Consider the following 18,018-nt stretch of genomic DNA (forward strand, 5'->3'; position numbering starts at 1 on the left):
TGCAAAGACCACAGCTAAAAGTTCTTTTTCAGTTGTAGTGTAATTCAATTGAGCATCATTCAAAGTCTTGCTAGCATAATAAATGACATGAGGCTTCTTATCTTTTCTTTGCCCTAAAACAGCCCCTACCGCAAAATCACTAGCATCACACATCAGTTCAAATGGTAAAGACCAATCAGGAGCTTGCATGATTGGTGCAGTGGTCAACAACCCTTTAAGCTTTTCAAAAGCTTCTTGACATTTTGATGTCCAATCAAATTGAACATCTTGTGACAACAAGTTACACAATGGTTTGGCAATGGTACTAAAAGAATGAATGAATCTTCGGTAAAAACCAGCGTGTCCTAAAAAGGGTCTCACATCTTTCACAGTCCGAGGGGTAGGTAATTTTTGAATGACTTCAACCTTTGACTTATCTACCTCTATCCCTTTTGAAGAGACAATGTGACCTAAAACAATGCCATGTGTCACCATAAAATGACACTTCTCCCAATTGAGTACAAGATTGCTCTCCTCACACCTTTCAAGAACTTTTTCCAAATGCATTAGACACAACTCATAAGAATCCTCATAAACTGAAAAATCATCCATGAAAACTTCCAAAAAAATTTCCACCATGTCACTAAAGATACTCATCATACACCTTTGAAAAGTGGCTGGTGCATTACACAAGCCAAAAGGCATTCTTCTATAAGCATAGGTACCAAAAGGACAAGTGAAAGTGGTTTTTTCTTGGTCTTCTAAAGAAATTTCAATTTGGTTGTAACCTGAGTATCCATCAAGAAAACAATAGAAAGCTCTTCCGGCTACTCTTTCAAGCACTTGGTCTAAAAATGGAAGTGGAAAATGGTCCTTCCTAGTCACCATGTTCAACTTATGATAATCAATGCACATACGCCATCCAGTTTGGATTCTAGTTGGTACTAGCTCATTATTTTCATTCTTCACTACCGTGACTCCAGATTTCTTAGGGACAACTTGGGTTGGACTAACCCATTTTGAGTTTGCAATGGGGTAAATGATACCTGCATCAAGTAGCTTAAGCACTTCACCTCTCACTACTTCCTTCATGTTTGGGTTCAATCGTCTTTGCATTTGCCTCACAGATTTAGCCTCTTCTTCAAGATAGATTCTATGTGTACATAAAAGAGGGCTAATTCCTTTCAAGTCAGTAATAGTCCACCCAATTGCTTTCTTGTGTTTTCTCACCACTCTCAAAAGTTCTTGTTCCTGCTCTATGCTAAGTTTTGATGAAATCACAATAGGATATGATTCATCTTCCCCTAGAAAAGCATATTTAAGATCACTTGGTAAAGGCTTCCTTTCTGGTTTATAAGGTTGGACAAGAGATGCCTCAACTTTCACTTGGGGTGAAATCAAAGGCTCAAACGATGGGGTCCATTGACCTATTGACATAATAGGCATTGGATCTAGATAAGTCTCGAGTTCTCTTACTTCCTCATCAACACATTCCAAAGAACAAAATCTTTCATCATGAATTAAAGTTCTCTCCAATGGATCCTTGATCCACTCTCTCTCAAAGTGTTCTTGACAAACTGTTTGGATCAAATCCACCTCTCTAATGTCCTCATGTTCACCAATTTGTTTGGAGACATTGAATATGTTCATCTCCACAGTCATATTCCCAAAAGATAATTTCATCACCCCATTCCTACAGTTAATTAAAGCATTGGATGTAGCTAGGAAAGTTCTACCTAAGATGACTGGGATGGGAGCATTAGAACCTTGAATTGGTGTGGTGTCTAGCACTACAAAATCAACAGGAAAGTAGAATTTATCTACTTGGACCAACACATCCTCAACAATACCCCTGGGAATCTTGATTGACCTATCAGCTAATTGAAGGGTGATTCGAGTAGGCTTGATTTCTCCTAAACCTAACTGTTCGTAAACAGTGTAGGGTATCAAATTCACACTTGCTCCTAAATCCAACAAAGCTTGGTCTATCTTATGATTTCCAATAATGCATGAAATGGTAGGACAACCAGGATCTTTGTATTTGGGAGGGGTCTTAAACTGGATGATGGCACTAGCATGTTCAGTTAGAAAGACTCTTTCTTTCACATTCAATCTCCTTTTGACTGTGCATAAGTCCTTAAGGAACTTTGCATAAGATGGGACTTGTTTAATTGCATCAAGGAGTGGAATGTTGACTTTCACTTGTTTGAACAATTCATAGATTTCTGAGTTCATAAGATCATGTTTAGGTTTCCCTAACCTTTGTGGAAATGGTGCTCTAGGAACAAATTCTAAATCACTCACTTTGACTCCAATTTTTCTTGAATCATCTCCTTTCTCACTCATCTCTTTCTCATTTATCTCACCTTCTTTGTCACTCAAGCTCTCATTTGTCACTTGTGTTTTGATTGCCTCTTCACTTTCCTTAGATTTCTCCTCCACAATACCTCTAGGAATCTCAAAAACTATAGCTTTGTCAACAATCTTTCCACTTCTAAGGGTAGTGATGGCTTGGACTTGTTCATGGTTTGAAGGTTCACTAGATGAGGATTCACTCATGTGTACCTGACCTCTAGGATTTGGCATTGGTTGAGCTGGAATCTTTCCCTTCTCTTGAATGCTTAGTGATTGAGTCAACTTGGTTAGTTGACTTCGAATGTCATCTAAGGTCCTATTGGTCTGGTCTTGAAATTTGTAAGCTTGGTTGTTGATTCCTCCTTGTGTTTGCATGAATTGTTGAAGAGTATCCTCTAGGGATCTCTTATGAGGTGGTTGGTATGTGTTATGTATGGGAGTATGAAATGGTTGGGGTGGAGGTTGAAATGTTTGAGGTACTGAAGAGCCCTCATTTCTCCATCCAAAATTTGGGTGGTTCCTCCATCCAGGATTGTAGGTCTCAGAGTAGGGATTGCCTACTTGGTTTGAAAATGGCTTTCTAACATTACTTGAATCAGAAGTTTGGCCATATAGCACTTCCTTGAAGGCTGGAATGGTAGGACACTCAGTTGTCCTATGTCCTTTACTCTCACAAACAACACAACTTTCCTCTTGTTGTTCACTCATGACATGCACTTTTTTAATCTCAAGAGACTACTTTCCTAGCCAATGAGGCTAATCTAGCATTGAGGTCATCAGTCTCTTTCAATTGGAACTTCCCACTTGAATGAGAAATGGTGTTTCTAGACTCAACATGAAGTGGGAGAGAAGTCTCCCATTGCTTTGTGTTTTCAGCCAATTGATCAAAGAAATCAAAGGCTTCACTTGGTTCTTTGTCATAAAACTCACCATTACACATGGTTGACACTAGCTTTTTAAAATCTGCGGTAAGAGAGTCGTAGAAGAAACTCACTAACCTCCACATCTCAAAACCATGGTGGGGGCATGCATTTAACAAGTCTTTGAACCTTTCCCAAGCTTGGTGAAATGACTCATTTGGACTACAAGAAAAATTCATCATTTGACGTTGTAAGGCTGCCGTCCTATGAGTGGGGAAGTATTTTTTCAAAAATTCAGCTTGCATTTCTCTCCATGTAACTATAGACCTAGGACGCAAGGAGTTTAACCAAAGCTTGGCTTTATCCTTTAGAGAGAATGGGAACAATTTAAGCCGAATGGTTTCCTCGGTACATGTTCTATCAATAAAAGTATTACATACCTCTTCAAAGTCCTTAATATGTATATATGGATTTTCAGAATCCATACCGTGAAATGTGGGAAGAAGTTGAATCATGCCCGGTTTCAAATTGAAAGCTTGTTGGTTAAGAGGCAAGATAATACACGAAGGTGTACTTTGTCTAGCCGGGTGAAGATACTCCCTAAGAGTTCGAAAATTAGGTTGATCATTGAATTGTGGAGGTCCATTACCTTGAACACTCCCTTCACCCTCTACATCTTCAACATTAGCCATGATAAAAATATATATATATATATATAACAATTATATGAATACAAAAAAAAAAAAAAGAAGATTGCAAATAAAAGTAAATGAAACGTAAAAGATAAAGTAATAACACAAAAATAAAAATACAACAAATTAAGAAATTCACTCTCCAACTAATAAGCAATATTAACAACAATAAACATTAAAAGATAATTATAACAAGCATGAATAAAAAGGTGGTAATACCAGCCAAGCACTTCAAACAATAAATATAAGAAAAATAATCACAACAAAACAACAAAATAAAATAAAATAAACAAGAGGCGGTAGAACCGGCCAAGCACTTCAGACAATAAATATAGGAAAAATAATAACAACAAAATAAAATAAAATAAACAAGAGGCGGTAAAACCAGCCTTATAATATATATTAGAAACTAACTAGAATAGACAATAAAAGAAAAATGGTTGAACCAACCAAAATCCAATAATTAATAGTCAGTCCACAGTCCAATATTCGAAAAGTTGAGGTCAATTTTTTTTTTTAGGCGGTAAAACCAGCCATTTGATTTTTTATTTATATGTATTTTTTTTTGTTTTCCAATAATCAAATATAAATTTGTTACCTTTGCTTGCTAGCTCCCCGGCAACGGCGCCAAAATTGCTTGACCGCTTTTTATGTTCGGCTTGTTTTAACTCGCAAGTGCACGAGTGTGCGATGTAGAAATTAACTCGGTAAGATCGAGGTCATATCCACAGAGAGCTAGATCTGGAAATTAAGCTAGGTAACAAAAAAACACAAGAGAAATTAAATTAACAATAACTTGGTTGAAAATGATTGATGGATTTGTTTTCAAAGATGAAAAAGTGTAAATAGATTTTAAATGACAAGAAAAAGTAAGTCTTGGTCCAAATCAATTTTAATGGTGAAGTATTGGTGATTCCTTCAACATATATTAGATAACTCAACCTAATATCAACGATGGTGATATTAGATCGGAAGATATTACAATGAAGTTTAAAAAGATGAAGATTGATTATTGCTTAAGAATGAACAAGTACTTTCATATTAAGTAAGACATTGAATCAAGCAATCTCTATACCAAAACTAAGGTTTGTGCATAAAAATTCAAGATTATAACATTACCTAAATGATTTCTAAAATTTCTTTGCAATAATAAAACATTCATGAAGAAAATAAGAAGATAAACATTAAGATTCATTCATATCTTAAAGAACTCACCTCAATCACCATCATCCTTGATTTGGATCCAAGAAGGAGATTAACCAACCATGATTATATATAAGAACACTTCAATAAACATGAAATAACTTGAATCACACTGAAATAATAAGTTTTACAAGCTAAAGAACCGAAATCTATAAAGAAGAACACAACATAATTTCAGTAAATATTCGGACACAAATCTGACTCTAACTTTGGACAGCAATTCGACCCTCTTAGAAGCCTCCTTTGAAGATGTCTATTAGAGACATATTTATAGACCATTCTGTTAGCTTTCCAGATCATTAAAGAACAGCTCATTTGGACATCTGATTCAAAAGTTATGGGCAAAACACCGAAAGGTGTTCTGGAAAATCAAATCAGGCCAGCTTGGAGAAAACTTTGGTGCACGTTTTTCTTCCTCCTTTGTGAGCTGTCTCTTTCTTCTTTTTGACCCAAAATAATGTGACAATGTCCCCTCCAGCTTTCCATCCATGTGCTTGCCCTCTTGGATCAATGAATTATCCAAAATAAATCAAATGTTATTTGTTGTGTGGACATGTAAGATCATGGATTGTGCTTGGGCTGATTTGGAGGCTGATTTGGGGGCTGATTTGGGGCTGAATTTAAACATCAAATAAGGATACAAATGTACCTATTATTTGGGCTAAGATTGACATTAAAACCTTAAGTGTTTGATGGTTGAAGTTTGCACACAACATAAGGCAAGTTTGGGCTTGAAATAGATCATATGATATTCTTTTCTAGAATTGGAATAGAATTGATTTTTGGAGCAAATTTGGAGCACTTATTTGAACCAAGATTTTCTTCAATCTTCAACTAAATTTCTCTTCAATTCTTTGTTCCGAATTCCGACGTTGAATTTTCTAAAATAATTCATTTAAGCTCCAAAAACCTATCGAAACATTAAAAGAAACTTCATTACTAAAAAGCACATCAATTATTATAAAAAACCCAAATAAAAACAATAAATACATATGTAAAATAAGAGACTTAATGATACTTTTGATGCACAATCACTCATCAACAAACACTTGGACTGTTACTGTCCAACTCTTACTGTCTCGTTTTTTAACTGTTACTGTGTGACCTCTACTCAAAATTTTAACTATATCTGGAGGTATAGAACTCCGATTCAAGCGCGATCAGTCTCGTTGGAAATCTAAGACGTGAGGCTAAAAGTTCAATGATTCAAGAAGAACCCAGTTTTGCCTCTAAAATAGTCAAAATTGCACACCAACAAACACTTGGACTGTTACTGGCCAACTGTTACTGTCTCGTTTTTGAACTGCATGACCTTTTCTCAGAATTTTAACTATATCTGGAGTTATAGAATTGTGATTCAAGCGCGATTAGTCTCGTTGGAAAGCTAAGACATGAGGCTACAAGTTCAATGCATCAAGAAGAACCCAGTTCTGCCTCCAAGATAGTCAAAATTGCTCATCAACAAACACTTGGACTGTTACTGTCCAACTCTTACTGTCTCGTTTTTTAACTGTTAGTGTCTGACCTCTACTCAAAATTTTTACTATATCTGGAGTTATAGAACTGCGATTCAAGCGCGATTAGTCTCGTTGGAAAGCTAAGACATGAGGCTACAAGTTCTATGATCAAGAAGAACCCAGTTCTGCGTCTAAGATAGTCAAAATTGCTCATCAACAAACACTTGGGCTGTTACTGTCCAACTCTTACTGTCTCGTTTTTTAACTGTTACTGTCTGACCTCTACTCAAAATTTTAACTATATCTGGAGTTATAGAACTGCGATTCAAGCGCGATTAGTCTCGTTGGAAAGCTAAGACATGAGGCTACAAGTTCAATGCATCAAGAAGAACCCAGTTCTGCCTCCATGATAGTCAAAATTGCTCATCAACAAACACTTGGACTGTTACTGTCTCATTTTTGAAATGTTACTGTCTGACCTCTACTCAGAATTTTAACTATATATGGAGTTCTAGAACTGCGATTCAAGCACGATTAGTCTCATTGGAAAGCTAAGACATGAGGCTACAAGTTCTATGATCAAGAAGAACCCAGTTCTGCGTCTAAGATAGTCAAAATTGCTCATCAACATACACTTGGACTGTTACTGTGTTGTTTTTTAACTCTTACTGTCTGACCTCTCCTCATATTTTTAACTATATCTGGAGGTATAGAACTCCGATTCAAGCGCGATCAGTCTCGTTGGAAATCTAAGACGTGAGGCTAAAAGTTCAATGATTCAAGAAGAACCCAGTTTTGCCTCTAAAATAGTCAAAATTGCACACCAACAAACACTTGGACTGTTACCGGCCAACTGTTACTGTCTCGATTTTGAACTGCATGACCTTTTCTCAGAATTTTAACTATATCTGGAGTTATAGAACTGCGATTCAAGCGCGATTAGTCTCGTTGGAAAGCTAAGACATGAGGCTACAAGTTCAATGCATCAAGAAGAACCCAGTTCTGCCTCCAAGATAGTCAAAATTGCTCATCAACAAACACTTGGACTGTTACTGTCCAACTCTTACTGTCTCGTTTTTTAACTGTTAGTGTCTGACCTCTACTCAAAATTTTTACTATATCTGGAGTTATAGAACTGTGATTCAAGGGCGATTAGTCTCGTTGGAAAGCTAAGACATGAGGCTACAAGTTCTATGATCAAGAAGAACCCAGTTCTGCGTCTAAGATAGTCAAAATTGCTCATCAACAAACACTTGGACTGTTACTGTCCAACTCTTACTGTCTCGTTTTTTAACTGTTACTGTCTGACCTCTACTCAGAATTTTAACTATATATGGAGTTCTAGAACTGCGATTCAAGCGCGATTAGTCTCGTTGGAAAGCTAAGACATGAGGCTACAAGTTCAATGCATCAAGAAGAACCCAGTTCTGCCTCCATGATAGTCAAAATTGCTCATCAACAAACACTTGGACTGTTACTGTCCACCTGTTACTGTCTCATTTTTGAACTGTTACTGTCTGACCTCTACTCAGAATTTTAACTATATATGGAGTTATAGAACAGCGATTCAAGCACGATTAGTCTCCTTGAAAAGATAAGACATGAGGCTACAAGTTCTATGATCAAGAAGAACCCAGTTCTGCGTCTAAGATAGTCAAAATTGCTCATCAACATACACTTGGACTGTTACTGTGTTGTTTTTTAACTCTTACTGTCTGACCTCACCTCATATTTTTAACTATATCTGGAGGTATAGAACTCCGATTCAAGCGCGATCAGTCTCGTTGGAAATCTAAGACGTGAGGCTAAAAGTTCAATGATTCAAGAAGAACCCAGTTTTGCCTCTAAAATAGTCAAAATTGCACACCAACAAACACTTGGACTGTTACTGGCCAACTGTTACTGTCTCGATTTTGAACTGCATGACCTTTTCTCAGAATTTTAACTATATCTGGAGTTATAGAACTGCGATTCAAGCGCGATTAGTCTCGTTGGAAAGCTAAGACATGAGGCTACAAGTTCAATGCATCAAGAAGAACCCAGTTCTGCCTCCAAGATAGTCAAAATTGCTCATCAACAAACACTTGGACTGTTACTGTCCAACTCTTACTGTCTCGTTTTTTAACTGTTAGTGTCTGACCTCTACTCAAAATTTTTACTATATCTGGAGTTATAGAACTGCGATTCAAGGGCGATTAGTCTCGTTGGAAAGCTAAGACATGAGGCTACAAGTTCTATGATCAAGAAGAACCCAGTTCTGCGTCTAAGATAGTCAAAATTGCTCATCAACATACACTTGGACTGTTACTGTCCAACTCTTACTGTCTCGTTTTTTAACTGTTACTGTCTGACCTCTACTCAAAATTTTAACTATATCTGGAGTTATAGAACTGCGATTCAAGCGCGATTAGTCTCGTTGGAAAGCTAAGACATGAGGCTACAAGTTCAATGCATCAAGAAGAACCCAGTTCTGCCTCCATGATAGTCAAAATTGCTCATCAACAAACACTTGGACTGTTACTGTCTCATTTTTGAACTGTTACTGTCTGACCTCTACTCAGAATTTTAACTATATATGGAGTTATAGAACTGCGATTCAAGCACGATTAGTCTCATTGGAAAGCTAAGACATGAGGCTACAAGTTCTATGATCAAGAAGAACCCAGTTCTGCGTCTAAGATAGTCAAAATTGATCATCAACATACACTTGGACTGTTACTGTCTTGTTTTTTAACTCTTACTGTCTGACCTCTCCTCATATTTTTAACTATATCTGGAGGTATAGAACTCCGATTCAAGCGCGATCAGTCTCGTTGGAAATCTAAGACGTGAGGCTAAAAGTTCAATGATTCAAGAAGAACCCAGTTTTGCCTCTAAAATAGTCAAAATTGCACACCAACAAACACTTGGACTGTTACCGGCCAACTGTTACTGTCTCGATTTTGAACTGCATGACCTTTTCTCAGAATTTTAACTATATCTGGAGTTATAGAACTGCGATTCAAGCGCGATTAGTCTCGTTGGAAAGCTAAGACATGAGGCTACAAGTTCAATGCATCAAGAAGAACCCAGTTCTGCCTCCAAGATAGTCAAAATTGCTCATCAACAAACACTTGGACTGTTACTGTCCAACTCTTACTGTCTCGTTTTTTAACTGTTAGTGTCTGACCTCTACTCAAAATTTTTACTATATCTGGAGTTATAGAACTGTGATTCAAGGGCGATTAGTCTCGTTGGAAAGCTAAGACATGAGGCTACAAGTTCTATGATCAAGAAGAACCCAGTTCTGCGTCTAAGATAGTCAAAATTGCTCATCAACAAACACTTGGACTGTTACTGTCCAACTCTTACTGTCTCGTTTTTTAACTGTTACTGTCTGACCTCTACTCAGAATTTTAACTATATATGGAGTTCTAGAACTGCGATTCAAGCGCGATTAGTCTCGTTGGAAAGCTAAGACATGAGGCTACAAGTTCAATGCATCAAGAAGAACCCAGTTCTGCCTCCAAGATAGTCAAAATTGCTCATCAACAAACACTTGGACTGTTACTGTCCAACTCTTACTGTCTCGTTTTTTAACTGTTAGTGTCTGACCTCTACTCAAAATTTTTACTATATCTGGAGTTATAGAACTGTGATTCAAGGGCGATTAGTCTCGTTGGAAAGCTAAGACATGAGGCTACAAGTTCTATGATCAAGAAGAACCCAGTTCTGCGTCTAAGATAGTCAAAATTGCTCATCAACAAACACTTGGACTGTTACTGTCCAACTCTTACTGTCTCGTTTTTTAACTGTTACTGTCTGACCTCTACTCAGAATTTTAACTATATATGGAGTTCTAGAACTGCGATTCAAGCGCGATTAGTCTCGTTGGAAAGCTAAGACATGAGGCTACAAGTTCAATGCATCAAGAAGAACCCAGTTCTGCCTCCATGATAGTCAAAATTGCTCATCAACAAACACTTGGACTGTTACTGTCCACCTGTTACTGTCTCATTTTTGAACTGTTACTGTCTGACCTCTACTCAGAATTTTAACTATATATGGAGTTATAGAACAGCGATTCAAGCACGATTAGTCTCCTTGAAAAGATAAGACATGAGGCTACAAGTTCTATGATCAAGAAGAACCCAGTTCTGCGTCTAAGATAGTCAAAATTGCTCATCAACATACACTTGGACTGTTACTGTGTTGTTTTTTAACTCTTACTGTCTGACCTCACCTCATATTTTTAACTATATCTGGAGGTATAGAACTCCGATTCAAGCGCGATCAGTCTCGTTGGAAATCTAAGACGTGAGGCTAAAAGTTCAATGATTCAAGAAGAACCCAGTTTTGCCTCTAAAATAGTCAAAATTGCACACCAACAAACACTTGGACTGTTACTGGCCAACTGTTACTGTCTCGATTTTGAACTGCATGACCTTTTCTCAGAATTTTAACTATATCTGGAGTTATAGAACTGCGATTCAAGCGCGATTAGTCTCGTTGGAAAGCTAAGACATGAGGCTACAAGTTCAATGCATCAAGAAGAACCCAGTTCTGCCTCCAAGATAGTCAAAATTGCTCATCAACAAACACTTGGACTGTTACTGTCCAACTCTTACTGTCTCGTTTTTTAACTGTTAGTGTCTGACCTCTACTCAAAATTTTTACTATATCTGGAGTTATAGAACTGCGATTCAAGGGCGATTAGTCTCGTTGGAAAGCTAAGACATGAGGCTACAAGTTCTATGATCAAGAAGAACCCAGTTCTGCGTCTAAGATAGTCAAAATTGCTCATCAACATACACTTGGACTGTTACTGTCCAACTCTTACTGTCTCGTTTTTTAACTGTTACTGTCTGACCTCTACTCAAAATTTTAACTATATCTGGAGTTATAGAACTGCGATTCAAGCGCGATTAGTCTCGTTGGAAAGCTAAGACATGAGGCTACAAGTTCAATGCATCAAGAAGAACCCAGTTCTGCCTCCATGATAGTCAAAATTGCTCATCAACAAACACTTGGACTGTTACTGTCTCATTTTTGAACTGTTACTGTCTGACCTCTACTCAGAATTTTAACTATATGGAGTTATAGAACTGCGATTCAAGCACGATTAGTCTCATTGGAAAGCTAAGACATGAGGCTACAAGTTCTATGATCAAGAAGAACCCAGTTCTGCGTCTAAGATAGTCAAAATTGATCATCAACATACACTTGGACTGTTACTGTCTTGTTTTTTAACTCTTACTGTCTGACCTCTCCTCATATTTTTAACTATATCTGGAGGTATAGAACTCCGATTCAAGCGCGATCAGTCTCGTTGGAAATCTAAGACGTGAGGCTAAAAGTTCAATGATTCAAGAAGAACCCAGTTTTGCCTCTAAAATAGTCAAAATTGCACACCAACAAACACTTGGACTGTTACCGGCCAACTGTTACTGTCTCGATTTTGAACTGCATGACCTTTTCTCAGAATTTTAACTATATCTGGAGTTATAGAACTGCGATTCAAGCGCGATTAGTCTCGTTGGAAAGCTAAGACATGAGGCTACAAGTTCAATGCATCAAGAAGAACCCAGTTCTGCCTCCAAGATAGTCAAAATTGCTCATCAACAAACACTTGGACTGTTACTGTCCAACTCTTACTGTCTCGTTTTTTAACTGTTAGTGTCTGACCTCTACTCAAAATTTTTACTATATCTGGAGTTATAGAACTGTGATTCAAGGGCGATTAGTCTCGTTGGAAAGCTAAGACATGAGGCTACAAGTTCTATGATCAAGAAGAACCCAGTTCTGCGTCTAAGATAGTCAAAATTGCTCATCAACAAACACTTGGACTGTTACTGTCCAACTCTTACTGTCTCGTTTTTTAACTGTTACTGTCTGACCTCTACTCAGAATTTTAACTATATATGGAGTTCTAGAACTGCGATTCAAGCGCGATTAGTCTCGTTGGAAAGCTAAGACATGAGGCTACAAGTTCAATGCATCAAGAAGAACCCAGTTCTGCCTCCAAGATAGTCAAAATTGCTCATCAACAAACACTTGGACTGTTACTGTCCAACTCTTACTGTCTCGTTTTTTAACTGTTAGTGTCTGACCTCTACTCAAAATTTTTACTATATCTGGAGTTATAGAACTGTGATTCAAGGGCGATTAGTCTCGTTGGAAAGCTAAGACATGAGGCTACAAGTTCTATGATCAAGAAGAACCCAGTTCTGCGTCTAAGATAGTCAAAATTGCTCATCAACAAACACTTGGACTGTTACTGTCCAACTCTTACTGTCTCGTTTTTTAACTGTTACTGTCTGACCTCTACTCAGAATTTTAACTATATATGGAGTTCTAGAACTGCGATTCAAGCGCGATTAGTCTCGTTGGAAAGCTAAGACATGAGGCTACAAGTTCAATGCATCAAGAAGAACCCAGTTCTGCCTCCATGATAGTCAAAATTGCTCATCAACAAACACTTGGACTGTTACTGTCCACCTGTTACTGTCTCATTTTTGAACTGTTACTGTCTGACCTCTACTCAGAATTTTAACTATATATGGAGTTATAGAACAGCGATTCAAGCACGATTAGTCTCCTTGAAAAGATAAGACATGAGGCTACAAGTTCTATGATCAAGAAGAACCCAGTTCTGCGTCTAAGATAGTCAAAATTGCTCATCAACATACACTTGGACTGTTACTGTGTTGTTTTTTAACTCTTACTGTCTGACCTCACCTCATATTTTTAACTATATCTGGAGGTATAGAACTCCGATTCAAGCGCGATCAGTCTCGTTGGAAATCTAAGACGTGAGGCTAAAAGTTCAATGATTCAAGAAGAACCCAGTTTTGCCTCTAAAATAGTCAAAATTGCACACCAACAAACACTTGGACTGTTACTGGCCAACTGTTACTGTCTCGATTTTGAACTGCATGACCTTTTCTCAGAATTTTAACTATATCTGGAGTTATAGAACTGCGATTCAAGCGCGATTAGTCTCGTTGGAAAGCTAAGACATGAGGCTACAAGTTCAATGCATCAAGAAGAACCCAGTTCTGCCTCCAAGATAGTCAAAATTGCTCATCAACAAACACTTGGACTGTTACTGTCCAACTCTTACTGTCTCGTTTTTTAACTGTTAGTGTCTGACCTCTACTCAAAATTTTTACTATATCTGGAGTTATAGAACTGCGATTCAAGGGCGATTAGTCTCGTTGGAAAGCTAAGACATGAGGCTACAAGTTCTATGATCAAGAAGAACCCAGTTCTGCGTCTAAGATAGTCAAAATTGCTCATCAACATACACTTGGACTGTTACTGTCCAACTCTTACTGTCTCGTTTTTTAACTGTTACTGTCTGACCTCTACTCAAAATTTTAACTATATCTGGAGTTATAGAACTGCGATTCAAGCGCGATTAGTCTCGTTGGAAAGCTAAGACATGAGGCTACAAGTTCAATGCATCAAGAAGAACCCAGTTCTGCCTCCATGATAGTCAAAATTGCTCATCAACAAACACTTGGACTGTTACTGTCTCATTTTTGAACTGTTACTGTCTGACCTCTACTCAGAATTTTAACTATATATGGAGTTATAGAACTGCGATTCAAGCACGATTAGTCTCATTGGAAAGCTAAGACATGAGGCTACAAGTTCTATGATCAAGAAGAACCCAGTTCTGCGTCTAAGATAGTCAAAATTGCTCATCAACATACACTTGGACTGTTACTGTCTTGTTTTTTAACTCTTACTGTCTGACCTCTCCTCATATTTTTAACTATATCTGGAGGTATAGAACTCCGATTCAAGCGCGATCAGTCTCGTTGGAAATCTAAGACGTGAGGCTAAAAGTTCAATGATTCAAGAAGAACCCAGTTTTGCCTCTAAAATAGTCAAAATTGCACACCAACAAACACTTGGACTGTTACCGGCCAACTGTTACTGTCTCGATTTTGAACTGCATGACCTTTTCTCAGAATTTTAACTATATCTGGAGTTATAGAACTGCGATTCAAGCGCGATTAGTCTCGTTGGAAAGCTAAGACATGAGGCTACAAGTTCAATGCATCAAGAAGAACCCAGTTCTGCCTCCAAGATAGTCAAAATTGCTCATCAACAAACACTTGGACTGTTACTGTCCAACTCTTACTGTCTCGTTTTTTAACTGTTAGTGTCTGACCTCTACTCAAAATTTTTACTATATCTGGAGTTATAGAACTGTGATTCAAGGGCGATTAGTCTCGTTGGAAAGCTAAGACATGAGGCTACAAGTTCTATGATCAAGAAGAACCCAGTTCTGCGTCTAAGATAGTCAAAATTGCTCATCAACAAACACTTGGACTGTTACTGTCCAACTCTTACTGTCTCGTTTTTTAACTGTTACTGTCTGACCTCTACTCAGAATTTTAACTATATATGGAGTTCTAGAACTGCGATTCAAGCGCGATTAGTCTCGTTGGAAAGCTAAGACATGAGGCTACAAGTTCAATGCATCAAGAAGAACCCAGTTCTGCCTCCATGATAGTCAAAATTGCTCATCAACAAACACTTGGACTGTTACTGTCCACCTGTTACTGTCTCATTTTTGAACTGTTACTGTCTGACCTCTACTCAGAATTTTAACTATATATGGAGTTATAGAACAGCGATTCAAGCACGATTAGTCTCCTTGAAAAGATAAGACATGAGGCTACAAGTTCTATGATCAAGAAGAACCCAGTTCTGCGTCTAAGATAGTCAAAATTGCTCATCAACATACACTTGGACTGTTACTGTGTTGTTTTTTAACTCTTACTGTCTGACCTCACCTCATATTTTTAACTATATCTGGAGGTATAGAACTCCGATTCAAGCGCGATCAGTCTCGTTGGAAATCTAAGACGTGAGGCTAAAAGTTCAATGATTCAAGAAGAACCCAGTTTTGCCTCTAAAATAGTCAAAATTGCACACCAACAAACACTTGGACTGTTACTGGCCAACTGTTACTGTCTCGATTTTGAACTGCATGACCTTTTCTCAGAATTTTAACTATATCTGGAGTTATAGAACTGCGATTCAAGCGCGATTAGTCTCGTTGGAAAGCTAAGACATGAGGCTACAAGTTCAATGCATCAAGAAGAACCCAGTTCTGCCTCCAAGATAGTCAAAATTGCTCATCAACAAACACTTGGACTGTTACTGTCCAACTCTTACTGTCTCGTTTTTTAACTGTTAGTGTCTGACCTCTACTCAAAATTTTTACTATATCTGGAGTTATAGAACTGCGATTCAAGGGCGATTAGTCTCGTTGGAAAGCTAAGACATGAGGCTACAAGTTCTATGATCAAGAAGAACCCAGTTCTGCGTCTAAGATAGTCAAAATTGCTCATCAACATACACTTGGACTGTTACTGTGTTGTTTTTTAACTCTTACTGTCTGACCTCTCCTCATATTTTTAACTATATCTGGAGGTATAGAACTCCGATTCAAGCGCGATCAGTCTCGTTGGAAATCTAAGACGTGAGGCTAAAAGTTCAATGATTCAAGAAGAACCCAGTTTTGCCTCTAAAATAGTCAAAATTGCACACCAACAAACACATGGACTGTTACTGGCCAACTGTTACTGTCTCGATTTTGAACTGCATGACCTTTTCTCAGAATTTTAACTATATCTGGAGTTATAGAACTGCGATTCAAGCGCGATTAGTCTCGTTGGAAAGCTAAGACATGAGGCTACAAGTTCAATGCATCAAGAAGAACCCAGTTCTGCCTCCAAGATAGTCAAAATTGCTCATCAACAAACACTTGGACTGTTACTGTCCAACTCTTACTGTCTCGTTTTTTAACTGTTAGTGTCTGACCTCTACTCAAAAATTTTACTATATCTGGAGTTATAGAACTGCGATTCAAGGGCGATTAGTCTCGTTGGAAAGTTAAGACATGAGGCTACAAGTTCTATGATCAAGAAGAACCCAGTTCTGCGTCTAAGATAGTCAAAATTGCTCATCAACAAACACTTGGACTGTTACTGTTCAACTCTTACTGTCTCGTTTTTTAACTGTTACTGTCTGACCTCTACTCAGAATTTTAACTATATATGGAGTTCTAGAACTGCGATTCAAGCGCGATTAGTCTCGTTGGAAAGCTAAGACATGAGGCTACAAGTTCAATGCATCAAGAAGAACCCAGTTCTGCCTCCAAGATAGTCAAAATTGCTCATCAACAAACACTTGGACTATTATTGTCCACCTGTTACTGTCTCCTTTTTTGAACTGTTACTGTCTGACCTCTACTCAGAATTTTTACTATATCTGGAGTTATAGAACTGCGATTCAAGGGCGATTAGTCTCGTTGGAAAGCTAAGACATGAGGCTACAAGTTCTATGATCAAGAAGAACCGAGATCTACGTCTAAGATAGTCAAAATTGCTCATCATCAAACATTTGGACTGTTACTGTACAACTGTTACTGTTTTGTTTTTTAACTCTTATTGTCTGACCTCTACTCATATTTTTAACTATATCTGGTGGTATAGAACTCCGATTCAAGCGCCATTAGACTCGTTGGAAATCTAAGACGTGAGGCTACAAGTTCAATGATTCAAGAAGAACCCAGTTTTGCCTCTAAAATAGTCAAAATTGCACACCAACAAACACTTGGACTGTTACTGTCCACCTGTTACTGTCTCATTTTTTAACTGTTACTGTCTGACCTCTACTCAGAATTTTATCTATATATGAAGTTATAGAACTGCGATTCAAGGACGATTAGTCTCGTTAGAAAGCTAAGACATGAGGATACAAGTGGCACAAGAAGAACCCAGTTCTGCCTCTAAGATAGTCAAAATTGCTCATCAACAAACACTTGGACTGTTACTGTCCAACTCTTACTGTCTCGTTTTTTAACTGTTACTGTCCAACTCTTACTGTCTCGTTTTTGAACTGTTACTGTCTGACCTCTACTCAGAATTTTAACCATATATGGAGTTATGGAACTGCGATTCAAGCACGATTAGTCTCTTTGGAAATATAAGATATGAGGCTACAAGTTCTATGATCAAGAAGAACCCAGTTCTGCCTCTAAGATAGTCAAAATTGCTCATCAACAAACACTTGGACTGTTACTGTCCAACTCTTACTGTCTCGTTTTTGAAATGTTACTGTCTGACCTCTACTCAAAATTTTTACTATATTTGGAGTTATAGAACTGCGATTCAAGCGCGATTAGTCTCGTTGGAAAGCTAAGACATGAGGCTACAAGTTCAATGCATCAAGAAGAACCCAGTTCTGCCTCTAAGATAGTCAAAATTGCACACCAACAAACACTTGGACTGTTACTGGCCAACTGTTACTGTCTCGTTTCTGAACTGTATGACCTTTACTCAGAATTTTAACTATATCTGGAGTTGTAGAACTGCGATTCAAGCGCGATTAGTCTCGTTGGAAAGCTAAGACATGAGGCTACAAGTTCAATGCATCAAGAAGAACCCAGTTCTGCCTCCAAGATAGTCA

At 37.8% G+C, this 18,018-nt stretch overlaps 1 protein-coding gene across 1 annotated transcript; it reads right to left on the reverse strand.

The window, feature by feature from the left end:
* Positions 1 to 947: 947 nt before the first annotated feature.
* LOC127905253 (uncharacterized) lies at positions 948 to 3,042 on the reverse strand. Its single transcript, XM_052452577.1, has 3 exons — positions 2,346 to 3,042; positions 1,261 to 2,234; positions 948 to 1,025 (listed from the first exon to the last, which is right to left on the reverse strand). The coding sequence occupies exons 1-3, from the start codon at positions 3,040 to 3,042 to the stop codon at positions 948 to 950; spliced, it is 1,749 nt and encodes a 582-aa protein (XP_052308537.1).
* Positions 3,043 to 18,018: the final 14,976 nt, after the last annotated feature.

The sequence above is a fragment of the Populus trichocarpa genome, chromosome 4 (assembly GCF_000002775.5).
Source record: "Populus trichocarpa isolate Nisqually-1 chromosome 4, P.trichocarpa_v4.1, whole genome shotgun sequence".
Lineage (NCBI taxonomy): Eukaryota > Viridiplantae > Streptophyta > Magnoliopsida > Malpighiales > Salicaceae > Populus > Populus trichocarpa.